Source organism: Sus scrofa, chromosome 15 (genome assembly GCF_054392235.1).
Source record: "Sus scrofa isolate SSC_HxYL_T2T_F1_AM1 chromosome 15, Sscrofa_HxYL_maternal_Yorkshire_Landrace_v2.0, whole genome shotgun sequence".
Taxonomy (NCBI): domain Eukaryota; kingdom Metazoa; phylum Chordata; class Mammalia; order Artiodactyla; family Suidae; genus Sus; species Sus scrofa.
The window spans coordinates 143,326,150-143,345,484 of record NC_139397.1 but is presented as its reverse complement, the minus strand read 5'-3'; the positions used below and the strand labels follow the sequence as shown (position 1 = coordinate 143,345,484).

General features: G+C 44.3%; 1 protein-coding gene across 1 annotated transcript; it reads right to left on the bottom strand.

Moving 5' to 3' along the window:
* Window positions 1-2,141: 2,141 nt before the first annotated feature.
* Window positions 2,142-2,537, bottom strand: LOC146396171 (small cysteine and glycine repeat-containing protein 9-like). The gene has a single exon (XM_084999128.1). It carries the CDS (start codon window positions 2,528-2,530, stop codon window positions 2,201-2,203), a length of 330 nt encoding a protein of 109 aa, XP_084855254.1. The 5' UTR covers window positions 2,531-2,537; the 3' UTR covers window positions 2,142-2,200.
* Between the last annotated feature and the right edge of the window lie 16,798 nt (window positions 2,538-19,335).

The following is a 19,335-nucleotide window of genomic DNA, read 5'->3' as shown; positions in this document are numbered from 1 at the left end:
GATTCATCTTCCTTCTGATGAGAAGCATGAGTAGACAGTCACATCCCATGGGTCATGAGTTGGTATGGGAGTTCCCGTCGTGACACAGCGTAAGTGAATCCGACTAGGAACCATGAGGTTGCAGGTTCGATCCTTGGCCTCCCTCAGTGGGTTAAGGATCTGGCATTGCCATCAGCTGTGGTGTAGGCTGCAGACATGGCTCGGATCTGATGTTGCTGTGGCTGTGGCATAGACCAGCAGCTACAGCTCCGATTGGACCCCTAGCCTGGGAACCTTCACAGGCCATGGGTGGGGCCCTAAAAAGAAAAAAAGAAAAGTTGAAATGAGTTGGTACAGTAGCCATCCACAGGGTAAGTACAGAGCAGCCCTTGCACAGCCCAGAAGCATCGCCAAGGATGGCGGAAAAGAAACTAGCTGGAAAGGCTCTCATCCTGGAAGTGGGATTCAAGGACAGCTTGGCATTGTGACAGTCAGATAGCAGCATGTGCATGCATGAACTTAGGGAGATAAAAAAGGGAAAAGAAGAAATGAATAAGGAAACAGGTCCAAACTTCTAGAATCAAGATGGTATAGAAAAAGGATTGTCAGGTTTGGTGTCAGAGAAACCTGGTATTAAATCAGGATTTAATTAGTTGGATCTCTTTGGATGAGTTTCTTTTTTTTTTGCTTTCTTTTTTTTTTTTTTTTTTTTTAGGGCTACACCTGCAGTATATGGAAGTTCGCAGGCTAGGGGTCAAATTGGAGTTGTAGCTGCCAGCGTATATCACAGCCACAGCACCACGGGATCCAAGCCAGGTCTATGACCTACACCACAGCTCACAGCAATGACAGGTGCTTAATCCACTAAGCGAGGCCAAGGATCAAACCTGCATCCTCATGGATACTAGTCAGGTTCACAACCAGCTGAGCCAAAACAGGAACTCTCTGGGTGAGTTTCTTAATTGTTCTCCCCCTACGCAACCCGGCTGCCTCAGTCTCTTTACCTGTAAAATGGATTGAATACAACCCCCACGGAAAGGTTGGAACAGAAGTAGCCAAGTGTATAGAGAAGGGTCCAGGCGAGCTCACTCCATCCCTTCTTTTCTGAATGGACCTGGGAGCGGAGCAGCGTGCAAATGAGAGGAGAGGAGCCCCCTGTTGCACTGCTGGGGGACTGGGCTGGAAACTAGGGCTTGGTCGCTGTGGTGCAACCACTCCTGCCTAATGAGGCGAGGGAACCCACTCAGTCAGCAGCTGGGGAGTTTACCGCACAAAATCAAGAGAAAAACACAGCCATGGGAGGCAAGGCCAAGGACACCAGCAAGAACAAGAGCCTTGCAGGACCAACCATGGCATTCAAGCTCGCTGCCCTAGCCAGTGCCTCCCAGGCTCTTCAGAAACCACTGGGCACCAGAGCGTAGTGACCGCGCATGTCCTGCCTTCCTTTAGGGTCCATTTTTCATTGCTTAGATTTTGCAAAAGTTACAAAGACCCCCACCCACCACCCACCACCTATCCCCACCCTGGAAGATCCTTGGGTGAGTCTGAGTACAGACACCCCCGCAGATGACGTCATTAGAGATCAGCAGAAATGGGGGACTATGCATGTCTCTGATAAAAGGCTCCAGGAGCAGGGTCCCATCCCAGGGCCACCCCGGGATAGGGGGTGGGGATGCAGAAGCATGGGAGCCAGCATCGCACTTACGGCACAGGAGGTGAGGACACTAACAAAGAACTGACAAAACATGTGGCAAGTGAAGCAATTTCTTTGTGCATTAAGCCATTTTATTAAGCAATTTAAAAGAGCAAATACAGAGAAGACTGCACAGAGGCAGAAAGCTCCAAAATGACCCAAATTCATGCCTGAATATTTATAAAACGTTAAACAACACAGATGAACAAACTAGGGTTTGTTCATAAATTAGGGTTTTCAGCAATATTACGTTTTCGGCTTTGCCCAGCAATCTTATCATCGGTTCTCTGTCGCATATTTGTTTCATGTTGTTTCATGCAGTACTGTGCATTTGCAGTAAATTTGGCCAAGTGTGAGCAAAGAAAGATCTCAGAAGGACAAAGCATGAGGTACAGGAAGCACGAGAAGAAGAGCTGGTGACAGAGGCTTAGGAGGAAGAAGTGGACCAAAGCAGTGAAGCAGTCTTACCAGCAGGAGAATGGGTAGCCTCCCACAGCTCCAGGGCAGGGTAGGAACCAGACTCACCACCTAGCAGCAGCACTGCTTCTGGCAGCAGCTTTTCTGCTGGCAACAGCCCTTCCCACAGCCGCAACCACACGAGTTGCACCTGCAGGTGCGGCGGTAGCAGCAGACCACGGGGGTGCTGCAGCAGCCCCCACAGCAGCCACAGCAGCAGGGGCAGCAGCCAGAACAGCAGCCCACCCGGTAGCATCTGCAGCTGGTGCAGCTGTTGCAGCCACCGCAGCCACTGCTGCAGCCACCACAGCCACCACTGCAGCCACCACAGCCACCGCTGCAGCCACCGCAACCACCGCAGCCTCCGCAGCCACCACAACTTCCACAGCCACAGCAGCCCATGGTGTCGTTAGAGAGGACTCAGGAGAGGTGAGGAGGAGACTCAGGAGGTGAGGGAGGTGTGATGCCACCTTCTACTGGGCAGGCCCTTATATACCAACAATGGGGACAGGAGAGGGAAGACACATGACCACTTCCCTGTAATTGTTTATTTCAGTTTTCTGTTGGAAAACCTCAGCCTCCTCCTCCTGCTCATTTCCCTACTAGACATTTTTAGTCTCACCAAGTCATGTCTTTTCAGTCAAGCTAAATTTACCTTTGGAATATTTAGCAAAAGACCTATCCCTATTTTCAAATACGACCAGTCTTGGAATAGACGAACTGGGGGTACCCACCTGCCTGTTGATGTTTGCCTTTGCTCACTCATATTTCCCCAGGGGAATCATGTAGCCTTCATAGCTCTCCAGCAAAAATTCCTAGGGGTCCTTTCAGTGGGAGAAAGAGAATAAAGAACATTAAAAAAAGAAAGTAACTTTCAAAATCACTGTTGCCATCATTGGTCTGAATATCAACAAATCAAAGAGGCCACATATACAAAAACTATCAGATAGGTCTGCTTCTCTTGCCAGAGATAGGTGCCCTGAGTGCAAGCAGTGAACTCACTAAGCAAATGATAAAAAAATCACCCTCACTGGGGGATCCCAGAGTCTCCAGGTCCATCTTCAGGATCTCCGCATCCTCAGATTTCTGCCTTGTAATTAATTCTTCTTGTATGAGTCATGTTTGTACGTCCAGTCTTAATCATAGAGCAGGTGACAAGGCAGCAGAGAAGTAAGGTTTCAGAATTTCTAGGAAGACCCTCTGTTCCCCCAAAAGCCCCCCTCCTCAGACATCTGGCTGACTTCCGCAGCATCAGCTCGGGACTCACATTAGATCCTTGGCTGCAGAAGGGCTATGTTGGCTTCTGCAGGTGTGTTTGGTAGAACACTAATTCCATAGGATGGTAAAGGCTACAGTACAAAAGATATTCAAACATGTTTGAAAAGTAATACATGTAAGCAAAGCGAAACAGGCTTTTTGACTGTAGATCTTCTTAGAGCTTCAACTGGTCATGTGACTCGCAAAGGTGCAAACCTACTAGACCGTTGAGCCAACTTTCACTCAAGACAACACCGCTTTCCTTTACTCCAAAGGTGAGCGCTCCCAGTACTAACCCAAGTTCAGATCCTGATGGTGGATTTAGAAAAGCATCCTGATGGCAGAGAAGAGAAAGGGTGCAGCAGCGGTTCTCACACTGTTCAGTCTCAGGAGCCCTTCTGCAGTTAAAAACGCATGAAGGACCCCAAAGCATTGTTGTGTGTCTTGTATTTATTGCTATTTGTGTTAGAAATTAACACTAAGACATCTTTTAAAATATGTATTTATGAATTCATTTAAAAATAGCAAAGAGCTCCTGCTGTGGCTCAGTGGTAATGAACCTGACTAGCGTCCATGAGGATGCGGGTTGGATCCCTGGCCGTGCACAGTAGGTTAAGGATCTGGCATTGCCGTGAGCGGTGGTTTAGGGTCACAGACGCAGCTCAGATCTGGCATTGCTGTGGCTGTGGCGTAGACCAGCAACTGCAGCTCTGATTTGCCCCCTAGCCTGAATATTTCCATATACCTCGGGTGTGGCCCTAAAATGAAAAACAACAACAACCAAAAAAACCCCCAAAGTGTTCACATAAATAACACATTTGGGGGACAAATACATTTTCCAAAAAAGAAAAATTCAGTGAGCCCAGTGACATTGTTTTACATTTTTGCACATCTCTTGTGTGTCTGATTTAATGTCCGGTTTAAAAGATGGCTTAGAGGAGTTCCCATATGGGGCAGTGGGTTAAGAATCCAACTACAGCAGCTCAAGTCACTGCAGAGGTGTGGGTTCCATCCCTGGCCTGCAGTGGGTTAAAGGATCCAGTGTTGCTACAGCTCAGTGTAGGTCACAGCAGCTGTTTGGATTCAAGCCCTGGCTCGGGAACTTCCATGTGCTGTGGGTGTGGCCATTAAGGGGGAAGAAAAAAAGGTGGCTTAGAGACAGTTGGATGTTCACATCCAAGGTTTGGGAACCTTCTCATCAGCATCCCAAACCTTGAAGATGGCATTTCTCCCACCTTCTGCTGGATCCAGGCTGCCTCCCCATCTTGCTGCTGCCTTCTATTTCTCCTCCCCTGGACAGAGAGGAAATAGTGTGGTCGCAAAACAAGCTCCCTCTAGATGACAGGCATGAGCATGATGCTTCACAATGCACGGGGAGCGGATCATCATGAGGTATCCTTCAATATCTCACAGTTTAAACTGTCAATCATACCTTGGTAAAGCTGGGGAAACATACCATAAAGTAGGGGTTGAGTGGGAGGATCACGAATGAGGGAAAGAGCAGTCAGCAAAGAAGGCGCAAGAGGATATACGGGCCAATCTTTTAATATCCAGAACAAATAGGAGAAAACCCGCAAATTTCACTATTGAATTACTGATAACTGGAGAGCACGTTATCCGTATTTAATATAGCTTTTGCTTTTTCTGACAATGAAAGCCACACACATGCATGGTAGACAAGTTGACAAGTACATAGAAAACAAAGAAAATACATATTCCACCTCCCATCACACTTTCCTGAAATAACTTCTGTTCCCTTTGTAATTATCTTCCAGAATTTTGTGTAGACACAGATGCATTGTTTTAAAAACAAAATTAGACATTATAGTGAATATCCTGGGTGTCATTGTTTTATTCACTTACTGTAATTCCTAAAAATCTTCACCCAAAACCCCCCAAACTATTTCACTCAAACCCCCAAACAACCACTTTACCTACACTACTCGAATTCAAGTCCTTAATGGCCCCCAGGAGGCTAAATCCAGCACACGCTCTTTGGACAACTTTGATTTCCAAGACCTACACAGTTGACACATCTCTTTCTTGACACATTCCTACCGCTTGGCTTTGATTCCTTCGTTGAATACTGTAGACTTTATTACATGGATTTACCGCCTTTGAAAATATTATTTTTCTGAAGAAGACTTTCATCAGTCTCAAATGTTTTCAATGATCTTTTCCCAGCGTGGGATTTTTTTTTCTCTTTTGTGAGGAGGTGAGAGGAAGGTCTTCTGAGACTGATATGGATAATGAGGAGCTATAACTTTTTACCCACTGGAGTCTAGACCGGTACTACCACCAGAACTCAGTACTATTCTGAGCTGGCCACTGTGGCTGCCACTTACAACATGTGGCTATGGAGTACTGAAAATGTAACTAATGGGGCTGAAGGACCACATTTTTTACTTATATAATTTTGATTAATTTACTTTTAAATAGCCATGTATGGTGAGTGGCTTCCATGTAGGACAGCACAGCTCCAGAATCACAGCACCTTAAAAGGAGGCAGCACGGCTCATCCTTCTTTGTGAATTCATCAAAATTTAATAATCGTCTACCACATTCTCAAGTCTGTGCAGCACTTGGAAAAAAAAGATGAATGAGAGGTGAAACTGGCCTTAAAGAGGCATAAAAAGCATATGAAAAAGGACACGGAAGCAAGGACAATAATGTAACATGAACAATCCTACAAGGAAAGGGACAAGTGGAAACCATACAGAGGTCAGATCAGTTAATTAAATTCCTAGCATCTCACATGTTTTCTGATAATACAGTCCGCTCTTCTCTAACACTTGTTTCGAAAACTCAAATTTGTTCCAAAGAGGACATTATGCTAAGTCAGTAAGCCAGACCCAGAATGCCAATTTTGCATGTTCTCACTTATAGGTAGAATCTTAAAAAGTCAAACTCTTAGAACCAGAGTAGAATGTTGGCTGCCCTGGGGCTGGAGGATTGGGAGAAACGGGCAGATGATGGTCAAAGGGCACAAAGTTGCTGTTATAACAGGAATAAGTTCTAGGGGTCCAATTACACCGTGGTGACTCCCGTTTACAACAATGCATCAAATACTTGAACTCTGCTCCAGAGAGTGGCTCCTCACTGTGCACACACGCACACACTAACTATGTGAGGTGATGGATGTGTCAATTAACGTCATTATGGTAAATCATTTCACAATAGAGACGTATCTCAAGGCATCACATTGCACACCTCAAACAGATACAATTTTCATTTTTTAATGGTACCTCAGTAAAGCTGGAAAAAAAATGGGTTCGAGAAGACTGATATGTTAGGGAATGATTTGAGCATAAAGCAAATTTTGTGTTTGCTGGTGTGGGATTCTGTGCACGAGACACACCAAGTAAATGCAGATAGCCTCACCCAGCTAACACACACACACACACACTTCAAACAACTGCCAGCTACCTGTGTGATGAGCTTCACTCATCACACCCGTAGGTACAAATTTCCCCCCATTTCACACATGCCCCTTTCACAGCTTGACAATAGCACAACTGCAACCTTTCTCAGGCCCACTTCCACAAGCAAACTCCAAGTCTCTTTCAAGGTAAAGTATCGCATTTATCATAGGACTTACATATTTTAAAACACATAACGTGTAAAATTGTGCATAATTTTTACTACATTTCTATTTTTTACCAAGTCATTTATGAAGTTTTGAGTGCTCTTTCCCAACTCCCTAACGCTGTCTGTTTTTGTTTTGTTTTTAGGGCCACACCTGCAGGATAAAGAGGTTCCCAGGCTAGGAGTCGAATAAGAGCTATAGCTGCTGGCCTATGCCATGGCTGCAGCAACTCCAGATCCAAGCCACGTCTGCAACCTCCACCACAGCTCACAGAAACACTGGATCCTTAACCCAATGAGTGAGGCCAGGGATCGAACCTGTGTCTGACACTAGTCAGATTGTTTCCGCTGAGCCACGACGGGAACTCCAACCCTGTGGTTTTATTGCCCAAGTCTGCAGAGTGCCACAATGTTTAAAAACTCCTGTGTTGTGTTATAGCTGCACTGACTGTTGGTATAGAAAATAACCTCAGCCCTAAGAGCATCTAGCATCTAGATCTTGGATTCTAAATACTTGCCTTTCACCAGTAAAAGAACCAGACTCCTTAGAGAAAAGGCTGATTCCAGATCTGGGGCTGGGCAAAGATGATAAAAGCTTTGAACACCTTGTGCCAAGACGATAATTGAGTCCTCAACAAATGATGGAGACTTTTTGTTTTTTTTTTTCTTTTTAGGGCTGTACCAGCAGCATACGGAGGTTTCCAGGCTAGGGGTCGAATCAGAGCTGCAGCTTCCGGCCTACGCCACAGCCACAGAAATACAAGATCTGAGCAGTGTCTGTGACCTACACCACAGCTCATGGCAATGCCCGATACTTAACCCACTGATCGAGGCCAGGGCTTAAACCCGCATCCCCATAAATACCAGTCAGGTTTGCTACCGTTGAGCAACTACGGGAACTCCTGGAGATATTTTTAAAAACTACGGAAGCCAGCTTGCAGGTGTGGCCCCAGACAAAATCTTGTCCTGCTTGAGTATCAAAATAATGACAGCAACAGATTGTAACTCATCAAATAGATTGGGATCATTCTCTGCATTAACATGCCCTGATATAAAAGAATAAATGGGAGAATATGCACCCTCCACTTGACCAGATGAGGTTGAATTGCTCTGCAAAGTGGTCGTAGCAATTGACACTCCCACCCAACAGGGCATGAAAAGTCCAGTCATCAACACTTTTACCAATATTTGGTATCATCAGTCTTGAACATTTTGATAATCAGGTGGGTATACATTTTATACCCACCAGGTTGGGTACCACATTGTGGTTTTAATTTGCATGTTTCTAATTACAGTTATCACGTGTCAAGTTTTACTCTCTGGGACTCCTCAATTTATATCCTACTTCTATCTATCCATTTACCTATCTATCTATTTATCCATCTCTCCCATCCCTGCCCCCCCGCACCCTGTATATATGTTGGATTGGATCTTCTTTCCTCAGTCGACTGCTCATCCTCTCTGGAAATATCCTCACAGACACACCCAGAAATAATGTTTTACCAGATATCTGGATATGTGCCTTAGCCACTCAAGATGCTTACATCTTTTAGATATTGAGAATTCCTATTCAGAAACTAATAGAGTTCACTTGTTCTCTTTCTTTAATGTCCTTCAACAAAACTTAATAATTTTCTCCTTAAAGAACTGCATGTCATTAGATTTATTCACTGCTTTATGAGAATTTTTCCGGCTCTTTTGAAAGTGTTCTTTTTTAAATTACATTTTCTATTTGATGGGTAAGAAATTTCTTTGTTGCTGAATACTGATGTTTTTGAGTGTTTTTTTTTTTTTTTCTCTCCTTCGGGACTTCTTATCACTTCTAGTATGTTAATGTCAATTTCCCAAATGGAGACATATTATGAGGCATTTCCTAGGCTTCTTTGACTATGAAATCCATTTTTTTTTTTTTGTCTCTTTAGGACCGCACCCATGGCATATGGCGGTTCCCAGGCAAGGGCACCCATGGCATATGGCGGTTCCCAGGCAAGGGGGTCTAATCAGAGCTACAGGGGCCGGCCTGCATCACAGCCACAGTAATGCCAGATCCAAGCCGCATCTTCAACCTACACCACAGCTCAATGCAACACCGGGTCCTTAACCCACTGAGGGAAGCCAGGGATCGAACCTGAAACGTCATGGTTCCTAGTCCGATTCGTTTGCCACTGTGCCATAGTGGGAACTCCCTGAAATCCATTTTTAATAGTAAAGACTCTATACATCTAATCTGTTGCTTGGTAAGGGTGATTAGATAAGATGTCGAATAAAAGGCATCTAAGTAGACAAAAGGATGGAGACAGTTAGCCTCCAATCTCTTTCTTCTGCAGGCTGTTGCTGATCAGCAAGAGCAGAGGGAAAGCTGTCTGTCCTCAGCTTAGACCATGCAGAAGAATCCAGAGAAGTGCGCTCACACAGGCAGACAAATTGGAAAAATACAGTGTTTCATTAAATATTTCAGTAGTTCTGATTCCCTGTTTAAGACAAGTGAATTTTACAAAAATTTTAAAAAATCAAGGTGTGTGCATCCGTGAGGTATTAACAAACAGGAAATAAGTGGCTGCCACAGAAACTGGTCCAAACAGCAACGAGGAAACAAATTGCACGTCATGTGTCAGGCCCCAGATGTAGTATATAAGGGCCCCTTGGCAGAGGCAAGCATCAGACCTTCTCACCTCCTGAGTCTCCTCCTCACCTCTCCTGAGTCCTCTCTAACGACACCATGGGCTGCTGTGGCTGTGGAAGTTGTGGTGGTTGCGGAGGCTGCGGTGGTTGCGGTGGCTGCAGCAGTGGCTGCGGTGGCTGCAGTGGTGGCTGTGGTGGCTGCAACAGCTGTACCAGCTGCAGATGCTACCGAGTGGGCTGCTGTTCTGGCTGCTGCCCCTGCTGCTGTGGCTGCTGTGGGGGCTGCTGCAGCACCCCCGTGGTCTGCTGCTACCGCCGCACCTGCAGGTGCAACTCGTGTGGTTGTGGCTGTGGGAAGGGCTGTTGCCAGCAGAAGTGCTGTTGCCAGCAGAATAGCTGCTGCAAGAAGCAGTGCTGCTGCTAGGCGGCTGCGGCCTCCAGTTAAGTTTGCTGGGAGCAAGCTCATCTGTTGGGAAGGCTTTGCTCCAACTCTCCCCATCTCTCTCCGTGACCTGGAAGTCACTCGGGCACACTCAAGAGCAATCATTGGCTATTTTCTTCTCTGTCATATCACAAACTGATCCTTTCAAAAGACCCTGCTACTGAGGTGAACAAGAACTATGAAAACAAGACAGCCCGGCTTCTGGAGATGGATTCACTTACTGAACAAACTGAAAATTGAATCACAGTCACTAACTTCTTTGCTTTTCGTAAATTCTTTCCCACAAGGTCAGTGCCTGCTCTTCTTTTCATGATGCCATTACATGGCATTTCGTCTGTTTCTTTCTGCCCAGCAGTTCTGTACTGCTGAAAATTAAATCATAAAGAGAAGAATGCATACATTGATGGCCAAAGATCTCTCTTTTTAACTCTATTTCTTGTCTTGCTATGAAAGGAACTTCTGTGGTCTCTAAATTCAGGCAAGATAAATAAAGAAACCCTTGTTGGGAAGAATCTCCCCAGTTGTCCGATTCCTTTCTTTTACAATCACAGATGCATTAGGGGACGATCACAAGCCGGTCTCAGAGCAGCCTTATGAACCCAAGTTCCATTTCCTCGTCTCACTGTTTGTGACACTCATTTCTTTGCAGTCAATGGAAATGTTATCACTCGTTCCGAAAATGCCTACCTCTCACCTTGCTTTGAAGCCAGTTTGGGTTGTTGCCACTCCGGAGGAATAGCAGGTGTTTTACCCCAAATTTAGCCTATCCCCATCCCTGGAAAGGCTATTCTTAGGATGAACATAATACATTTCAAACCTTCCACCCAAAATGCTTATCACAGAGAGGGATGTTTGCACAAGGTCGTGACCAGGTCAGGCAAGCAGGCATCTGGCTCTTAGGTATCGATGGCTCTGTGCCAGGCTGTGCTGAGATGGACTGGGAGCTGGGGGTACCCAGGAGCCATCAAAATTCACTGACCCCAGTTTAAGCCTACACCTGAAGATTTAGATCCCAACCTCTTTGTTCTTACTCTTCTTGGAAATGCTGAGAATGTTTTAATTTTGTATTTGCCACTTTCTGAGAGTAATTCTCTACCTCATTCTTATGAAAAGAACAAATAAGGAGGCAAAATGGATGTTGATCAAGGACCCCCCCCCACACACACACTATTTATGCACATAAATGGGCAGGATGATGAAGACTTATGAGGACTTGTGACATCTCTGCGTGACATGGGGATAAGGATGACAAGGACTCTTAGCCAAGCCACAGTGAGAATACACCATGAGTACCTGACTGTCATGACAGAGGAAAAATCCTTGTGTGTAGCTAAGTGAATGCAAATCTAACATAGAGGAAAAGACATCTATAAAACTGAAGAATGCAATGTCTACACGTAGTAGGTTTAGACATTAGGAAAAATGAATCTATACTGACTTTGCGCCATATCCTACATTTTTAGAAACTTAAACATTTACCATGAGACAGGAGACATTCTAAACAATTCAGCACAAAGGATGACCTGTGTTTTTAGAAGGACTCTAGGTATAGAAATCCATGCTTTCCGTGGTCCCCCGAACCTCTACCCCAGAACTTACCATTGTCCAGATGTACAACTCGAGGCTTCCTGCCTTCATGATTCCCCTCATCCACTGCACACTTAGAGGTAACACCTAGGAGTCTGCTCATCAAAAGTCTTTATAGACCTAAGGACAGTCTTTGGTCTCTCTCTCTCCTTTTTAAATATCCCACAGCCTTAAATTTCTTAGCCTCAGTAGAGTTAAAAACAGAACAGACAACCTCAAAGTGTAGCCTCCAGAGCCAGCAGCAATTGGTAACATTTGGGAACTCATTACAAATTCACATTCTCAAGGAGTCTGGGGTGTGGCCAGTAACCTGTGTTCTAACAAGTCCTCCAGGTGATTCTGAAATGTGCTCAAGTTTGAGATCTTTGGAATCTATCAATATCAAGGAAGGTTTTTTTTCCCATATAAATTTGGAATACCATCTCATAATAAGTTCCTAGTTAACTATTTCTATCTTTTTCCAGTGAAGATCTTTTTAATAGATAATCCTTATAGCATATGGCATATGGAGGCTCCCAGGCTAGGAGTCAAATCGGAGCTGTAGCCACTGGCCTACACCACAGCCACAGCAATGCCAGATCCAAGCCACATCTGCGACCTACACCGCAGTTCAGAGCAACACCGGATCCTTAACCTACTGAGCAAGGCCAGGGATCGAACCTGCGTCCTCATGGATACTACCAGTCAGATTCATTTCCACTGAGCCACAATGGGAACTCCAGATGAAGAGTTCTTAGACTTGACACCAAAAACACAAATGAAAGAAGAAAAAAATTCACAAATTGGACCTCATCGAATTTAAAAATGTTTGCTCTGTTACAGACCTTGTTGAGAGGAGGAACAGACAAGCTATAGACTTGGAGAAAATATTTATAAACCACATATCCAGCAAAGGACATGTATCTAGACTACAATAAAGAACTCTCAAAACTCCATAGTAAGAAAAACAGCAACAAGTTAGAAAATGGTCAAAAGCCATGAATAGACAATTCACTGAAGAGGATATACAGATGACAATACACACATGGAAAGGTGTTCCACGTCATTAACCATTAGAAAAGTGCAAATTAAAACCATAGTGAGGAGTTCCCGTCGTGGCAAAGCGGAAATGAATCCAACTAGGAACCATGAGGTTACAGGTTCGATCCCTCGCCTCACTCAGTGGGTTAAGGATACAGGTTACCGTGAGCTGTGGTGTGGATCACAGATGTGGCTGGGATCCAGTGTTGATGTGGCTGTGGCGTTGGCTGGCAGCAACAGTTCTGATTAGACCTCTAGCCTGGGAACATCCATATGCAGTAGGTGTGGCCCTAAAAAAAGACAAAAGGCAAACAAATAAAACAAACAAAACAATAACAAAAAACTCTTTAAAAAATTAAAAAAAAAATAAAACCGTAGTGAGATATCACTACATACCCAACAGCATGGCCAAAATAAAAAATAGTGACAACCCAAAGCTGGCAAGGATGCAAAGAAACTGAGTCACTCAAACACTGTTAGCAAGAAGGGAAAACAGTACAGCCCTTCTGGGAAAGTAGATGGCAGTGTCTTACAAAACCACATACATGTTTATACCATACGATTCAGCAGTCGTACACTAGGATATCTATCCTGGTGAAATGGAAACTTAATGCTCGCCAAAAAACCTATACATAAGTGCTTATAGCAGCTTGATTCATAATAACCCCAAACTGGAAACAGCTCTGAAGTGCTTCAACAGGTGCAGAGTCAAACAAGCTTTGACTGCTCCATCCCCGGATTATCACAGACTGATACATGCAAAACTTGGATGATTTCAGTTGAAAGGATCCAAGGGGAAAAGGCCAGATCAAAACGATACATACTGTATAATTCTGTTTATATAACATCCTTGAGATAACAAAAGTGCAGAGATGGAGAACAGAGGAGTGCTTACTAGTGGTTAGAGAGAAGGGAGGGGAGAGAGTGAATGTGACAATAACAGGGTGACGTGAGGGGTCCTGGTGATGGGACTGCTGTGTCTTCACTGCGGTGGTCACACACATCCACACATGCAATAAAATTGCATAGACATAAGTACACACATAGAAGTAAGGACACACAACTGAGTGCCCTGTAAAACTGGTGAAACCTCACACTGTCAAAGTAACATCAGTTTCTTGGCTGTGATTTTGCACTGTGGTTATGCAAGATGTTACTATTGGGGGAAACTGGGGAAATGGTGTGTGTAGGTCTTCTTTGCATTATTTCTTTTTTAATTGAAGTACAGTCCATCTATAATGTTGTCTTAGTTTCAGATGTATAGCAAAGTAATTCAGTGATACGCATATATGTATCTTTTTTTTAGATTCTTTTCCCTTATAGGTTATTATAAAATATTGAAAATAGTTCCTGGGAGTGCCCCTTGTGGCTCAGAGGAAACAAATCTGACTATTATCCATGAGGATTTGATCCCTGGCCTTGCCCAGTGGATTAAGGATCTGGTGTTGCCGTGAGCTGTGGTGTAGGTCAAAGATGTGGCTTGGATCTGGTGCCACTGTGCCTGTGGTGTAGGCTGACAGCTACAGCTCTGATTCAACCCCTAGCCTGGGAACTTCCACATGCCACAGGCGGGGCCCTAAAAAAGCCAAAAAAAAAAAAAAAAAAAAGTTCCTTGTGCTATACAGTAAGTCCTTATTGGTTATCTTTTTTTTTTTTTTTTTTTTTTTTTTTTTGGCATTTGTCTGTTTTAAAGCTGGAGGTTCCCAGGCTAGGGATCCAAGCAGAGCTACAACTGCTGGCATACGCCACAGCCACAGCAATGAGAGAGCTGAACCAGGTCTGAGACTTAAACTGCAGCTCACAGCAATTCCAGATCCTTAACCCACTGGGCAAAACCAGGAACTGAACCTGTGTCCTCATGGATACTAGTCAGGTTTGTTAACCTCTGAGCCATGACGGGACTCCCATGCTATCTATTTTATATTTAGTAGTGTGTATATGCTAGTCTCAAACTCCTAATTTACCTCCTTCTTTTCCCCTTTGGTAACTGTGAGTTTTTCTATGTCTGTCGGTCTCTTTCTGTTTTGTATATAAGTTCATTTGTATCATTTTTTAGATTCCACATATTTGTATTTCTCTGTTGCACTTATTTCACTTAGTATGATAATCTCTAGGTGTATCCATGTTTCTGCAAATGGCATTATTTCATTTTTTTTTTATGGCTGAGTGGTATCCCATTGTACGTAGGTACCGCATCTTCTTTATCCATTCATCTGCTGATGGACATTTAGGTTGCTTCCTTGTCTTGGCTATTGCAAATAGTGATGCCATGAACGCTGGGGTGCGTGCATCTTTTCAAATTATAGTTTTCTTATATTTCTTATAAGTGCCTGTAAATATACACCCATCTCCAAATAAAAAGTTTTAAAGCTAAGTAAAAATTAAGCTGCAAAGAACTTGTCTAGATCAATATGGCACCTGGGCTGACCGAGACCCCAAAGCCCTCCTTTCCAGCCCCTCTCTGGCAGCTCCCTTTTCTCGCTCTCAGCCTGATTGTCCTACCTTCACTATGTATACTTGGTGAATTTCTTCCTTCCTTCAAAAACCTCCAATTCTTTCTCCAGTACTATCAACCCCAGTACGAGCCACTGCCTCTTTACTGAAATCCCAATGCAACCTCTCCACTCTTCTCCATGCTTCACTCTTATCCCAACTAAATTCCATTTTCCCCATGGCAGCTGGGGTTTGGACCACACCACACTCGAGCTGACAATACACCAATGCTTCCCTTCACAGTCTGGGTTTGTTTTAACCCATTACCCAGCCCGCAAGGCTCTACAGGGTCTGACCCCTGCCCACCACCCTTGTGCATCAGCCTCACCCGCCAGCCACACCTGCCTTGCAACCATTTCTCAAACACATAAAGCGTGTGCCAACTTGCACACTTTTGCCCTAGCTGTTGTCTATGCCTGGGACAACGCTTTCCAAATCTTTGCACAAATGATTCCTGCTTAATTTTTCAGGTCTAAAATTAAATCTCACCTCCTTAGAGTGTTCCTTTCTGATCACTCGACCTGAAGTAGCCCTTAAATTGCCATGTTCTAAACACTGAATTTCTGCTTCTCCGTTGGCCCTTATGTATTGTTTCTTTCGATCTCTCCATGACAGCGGAGTCCTGTCTGCCTGTCTACTCAGTGCTGTGTGCTGGTGCCTGCAACAGTGCCAGGCACACACATGGGAAACACCCACTTTAAAAAAAAAAACAAGCTCTCCAGCTGTCCTCCCTCCCCCATCATTCACAGACTCAGTTACTCCCTAACCTGTGTGAACAGCTGCCTTTTACACGATCTTACTGGTTCATCAACACAACCACGCCTGCGCTTGTTTACAAGACCTTGAGCTTCTAGGGGGCTGGAGCGACGTGTTTTGGTTTTGAATTCCCAGGTCCTTTCACAGTAAAGGCATCAATTAATATTTGATGAATGGATGACTTCTCTCTCTTTCCAGAGGATAGCAGGTGGCCACATCACCAGGAATCCATTTAAAGCCATTTACAAGGCCAGTGACGAGGGGTACAGAGCAGTGTCGCACGTGAGGCATACGAGGGTCAGACACAGAAGAGCAGACCCTTCCCTGCTCACCGAAGTACGCAGTTCAGCAGCCGTGTCCTTAAGCGTCTGGCCAAAGACATTCTTCACAGAAAACTCGCAAAATAAAGGAGCAAAGCTGAAAACCAAAAGCACAATTGCGTCTGCTGGAAAGAGTTAAATTGGACTGCTTTTTAAAAAGGCGCATCATCTAAAACAGCAGGGAAAGGAAAGCCTGATAATAACCACAACAAAAAAATCCATTCAAAATCAAATCAGTGGTTTTCATAAGGGATGCCCAAGTGACATTTCTTCCTGGAGGTCACCAGAGCAGGTGATGGAAACTCAGAAAATCAAGTTATCCTAAAAGCGAACATTCCCCCCCCTACCAGCCCGTTTTTGTTTTGTTTTGTTTTGTTTTGTTTTTTTCTTGGCTGACCTATAGCATATGGAGTTCCCAGGCCAGGTATCAGATCCAAGCCACAGTTGTGGCAACACAGGATCCTTTTAACTCCTGTGCCGGCTGTCGATCGAACTTGCATCCCAGCACTTCAGAGACGCCACTGATCCCATTGTGTCACAGCAGGAACTCCCAATATTCCTTTTTTTAAAAAATCCATGCTAATGTAAGATCACACTGATGCCATTTAAAAACAAGACATTAAGGGAGTCCCCTGGTGGCCTAGCTGTTGAAGATTTGACATAGTCACTGCTATGGCTCAGGTTACTGCTATGGCTAGGGTTTGAGTCCTGGCCTGGAAACTTCTGCATACTGTGGACATAGCCCCAAATAAGTAATTAAATAAATTTTTAAAAGAAGACATTAAAATGATCTCCCAACTTTTTTTTTTTTTTTTTTTTTTTTTGGTCTTTTTCCAGGGCTGCACCTGCAGCATATGGAGATTCCCAGGCTAGGGGTCTAATCGGAGCTGTAGCCACCGCCCTATGCCAGGGCCACAGCAATGCAGGATCCGAGCCACATCTGCACCTACACCACAGCTCACAGCAATGCCAGATCCTTAACCCACTGAGTGAGGACAGGGATCGAACCCGCAACCTCATGGTTGCTAGTCAGATTTATTAAACACTGAGTCACGACAGGAACTCCTGATCTCCCAATTTAATCTAGAGTTTTTGTGGTGGTGTTTTTCATTGCTTGTTACAAAAAAATGTAGTAATTGGATACAAGCAAAATTGAGCTGCCAAAAAAAAAAAAAAAAAAAAAAATACGGGCCCAATAGTTGGACAAGAAAAAGAAAACCTTTGAAATGAGAAACTTAAAATGTCTAATCTATGTGGATACTTGTTAACACTCTACATATAAGGGTCCCACCAGGTTTTCAACAGGCCAGAAACTCGGCTTCCAGAGAGAAGACTGACCCCAGCTACCTCCCACCAACCCCACACTTGCAAAACTTGCTGTACCAGCCCCACCTGCCCCGAGGGCAAGGCCTTTCCTCAGCTCAATCACCAGCCTCTTCATCCTGGGGTAGAAAGACCTGCCAGCAGCACCAAGGCAAGAACAAAGAGATACGCCCAATTCTCTGGGACTCAAGGTCTGCAAAACAGCTTTTGACTATTTTTCAAGGAGGGTGTTCATGGGTATTCTTTTCTCTTTGAGCTATATGTCACAGGATGGAGCAATGAATTAGAAACCAAGAACCACTAAAGGCAACATAAAAAAGGTGTCTGGGACACTCTGCTCCCCCACCAGGAGCCGGCAGGTAGGACCAGCATCTTCCTTAAGCCCTTTTCAACGAGAGCTGAGTGTTTTTGCCCAGAAATAACCAGCTCTATAATTGCTCCTAAGACTCTGAGAATCCAGCGGGAGAGGCTATAATTACCACTGGCAGCTCTACGAAGCCCATTAAACTTGAGGTCAGAAAAGAGCCTGAGTGTTTTAAGGTGGATCGGCTAGGATGGGTCGGGAGGATGTGGCAGATGGAAGACGTACACTGACTGGGGAGTTCGAACAGCTAATGGGAGGGAGAACATGAAGTAAGACCTTAAGGGCAAGAGACCAGTATTACTATTTGTCTTTTTCTTAGTTCAGGGATTGGTGCCTTGGAACAAACATTGATTAGGAAGGGGGGAAGTGGCATCATTTTGTCCATGTCACAGTATAGCTGTCCTCCTGTCGATAAGGCACTAAACCTAAAAAGCCCTTTCCTCCTTTGTAAACCCTGGGGCTCAAACTCTCCCAAGGGTCCCTCTAGGTGTTAAAGTCTTCAGTGAATTCAGTGATAACTCATATAATGACCCACGTTAACTAAAAAGTATTCCTTAGATATAGGCTTATTAAAGGAATTACTGGTTTATCCACAGAGGGCAGGAGTTATTTTTATTTGACCTCGATGGAAGATTTCATTTTTATTAACTCGATGTATACAACTAATGGGTGAAATTTACTTCTCAAATTTATTTTCATGGATGAAGGGTTAAGCAGATAATGCTAGAATTATAAATTAATATAAGCATATAGACCCCAATTTTCTTCTTAAAAATTAGGCCACTTCTAGAAGAAATGTAGACTCTGAAGAAGTAAAACCTTGAGGAGACCCCCGCTGGCTCAGAGGGTTAAGAATCTGGCATTGTCACTGCTGTGACTCGGGTCACTGCTCTGGCACAGGTTCAACCCCTGGCCCAGGAACTTCCATATGCCACCAGCATAGCAACAACCAACCCATCCCCGCCCCCCAAAATATTAAAATTAAAAATTTCAAAGTAAAACTTGAAAGTAAAATCCACCACGATAATAATTAAGATACAATAATAGTCACCACATACGTACATCGTACATCGATCTAATTGAATTCTGATGGTAATCCAGAAAGATCAGTATCATGACATTTTACAAAGGGAAAAACTACTGTTGAGGGAAATTAAACGAGCTGCCAAAGGTGCAATGCTTTCTGAGGTGAGGATCTGGAATTTGAACCCAGATTTGAAAGATTCTACAGCCCAAGTTCTTAATTACTGCACTGCCAACGCCAGCGGGGCCGCAGAAACTCTGGGTTGCTGGGTAAACTAGGGCAGCAGGTGGGGTGGGGATGACCAGATGCCTCGGTATGTTTTAGCAGTAACTACAAGCACTGTTCATTCTCTCTGGATAAGGACAATCAATTTATTGGGAAATATTTGATGACAAATAAATTATTTCCTGATTT

What these genes read in the sequence shown, in the direction of transcription:
- LOC146396171 (XM_084999128.1), bottom strand. Translation starts at nt 2,530, where the DNA reads ATGGGCTGCTGTGGCTGTGGAAGTTGTGGTGGCTGCGGAGGCTGCGGT.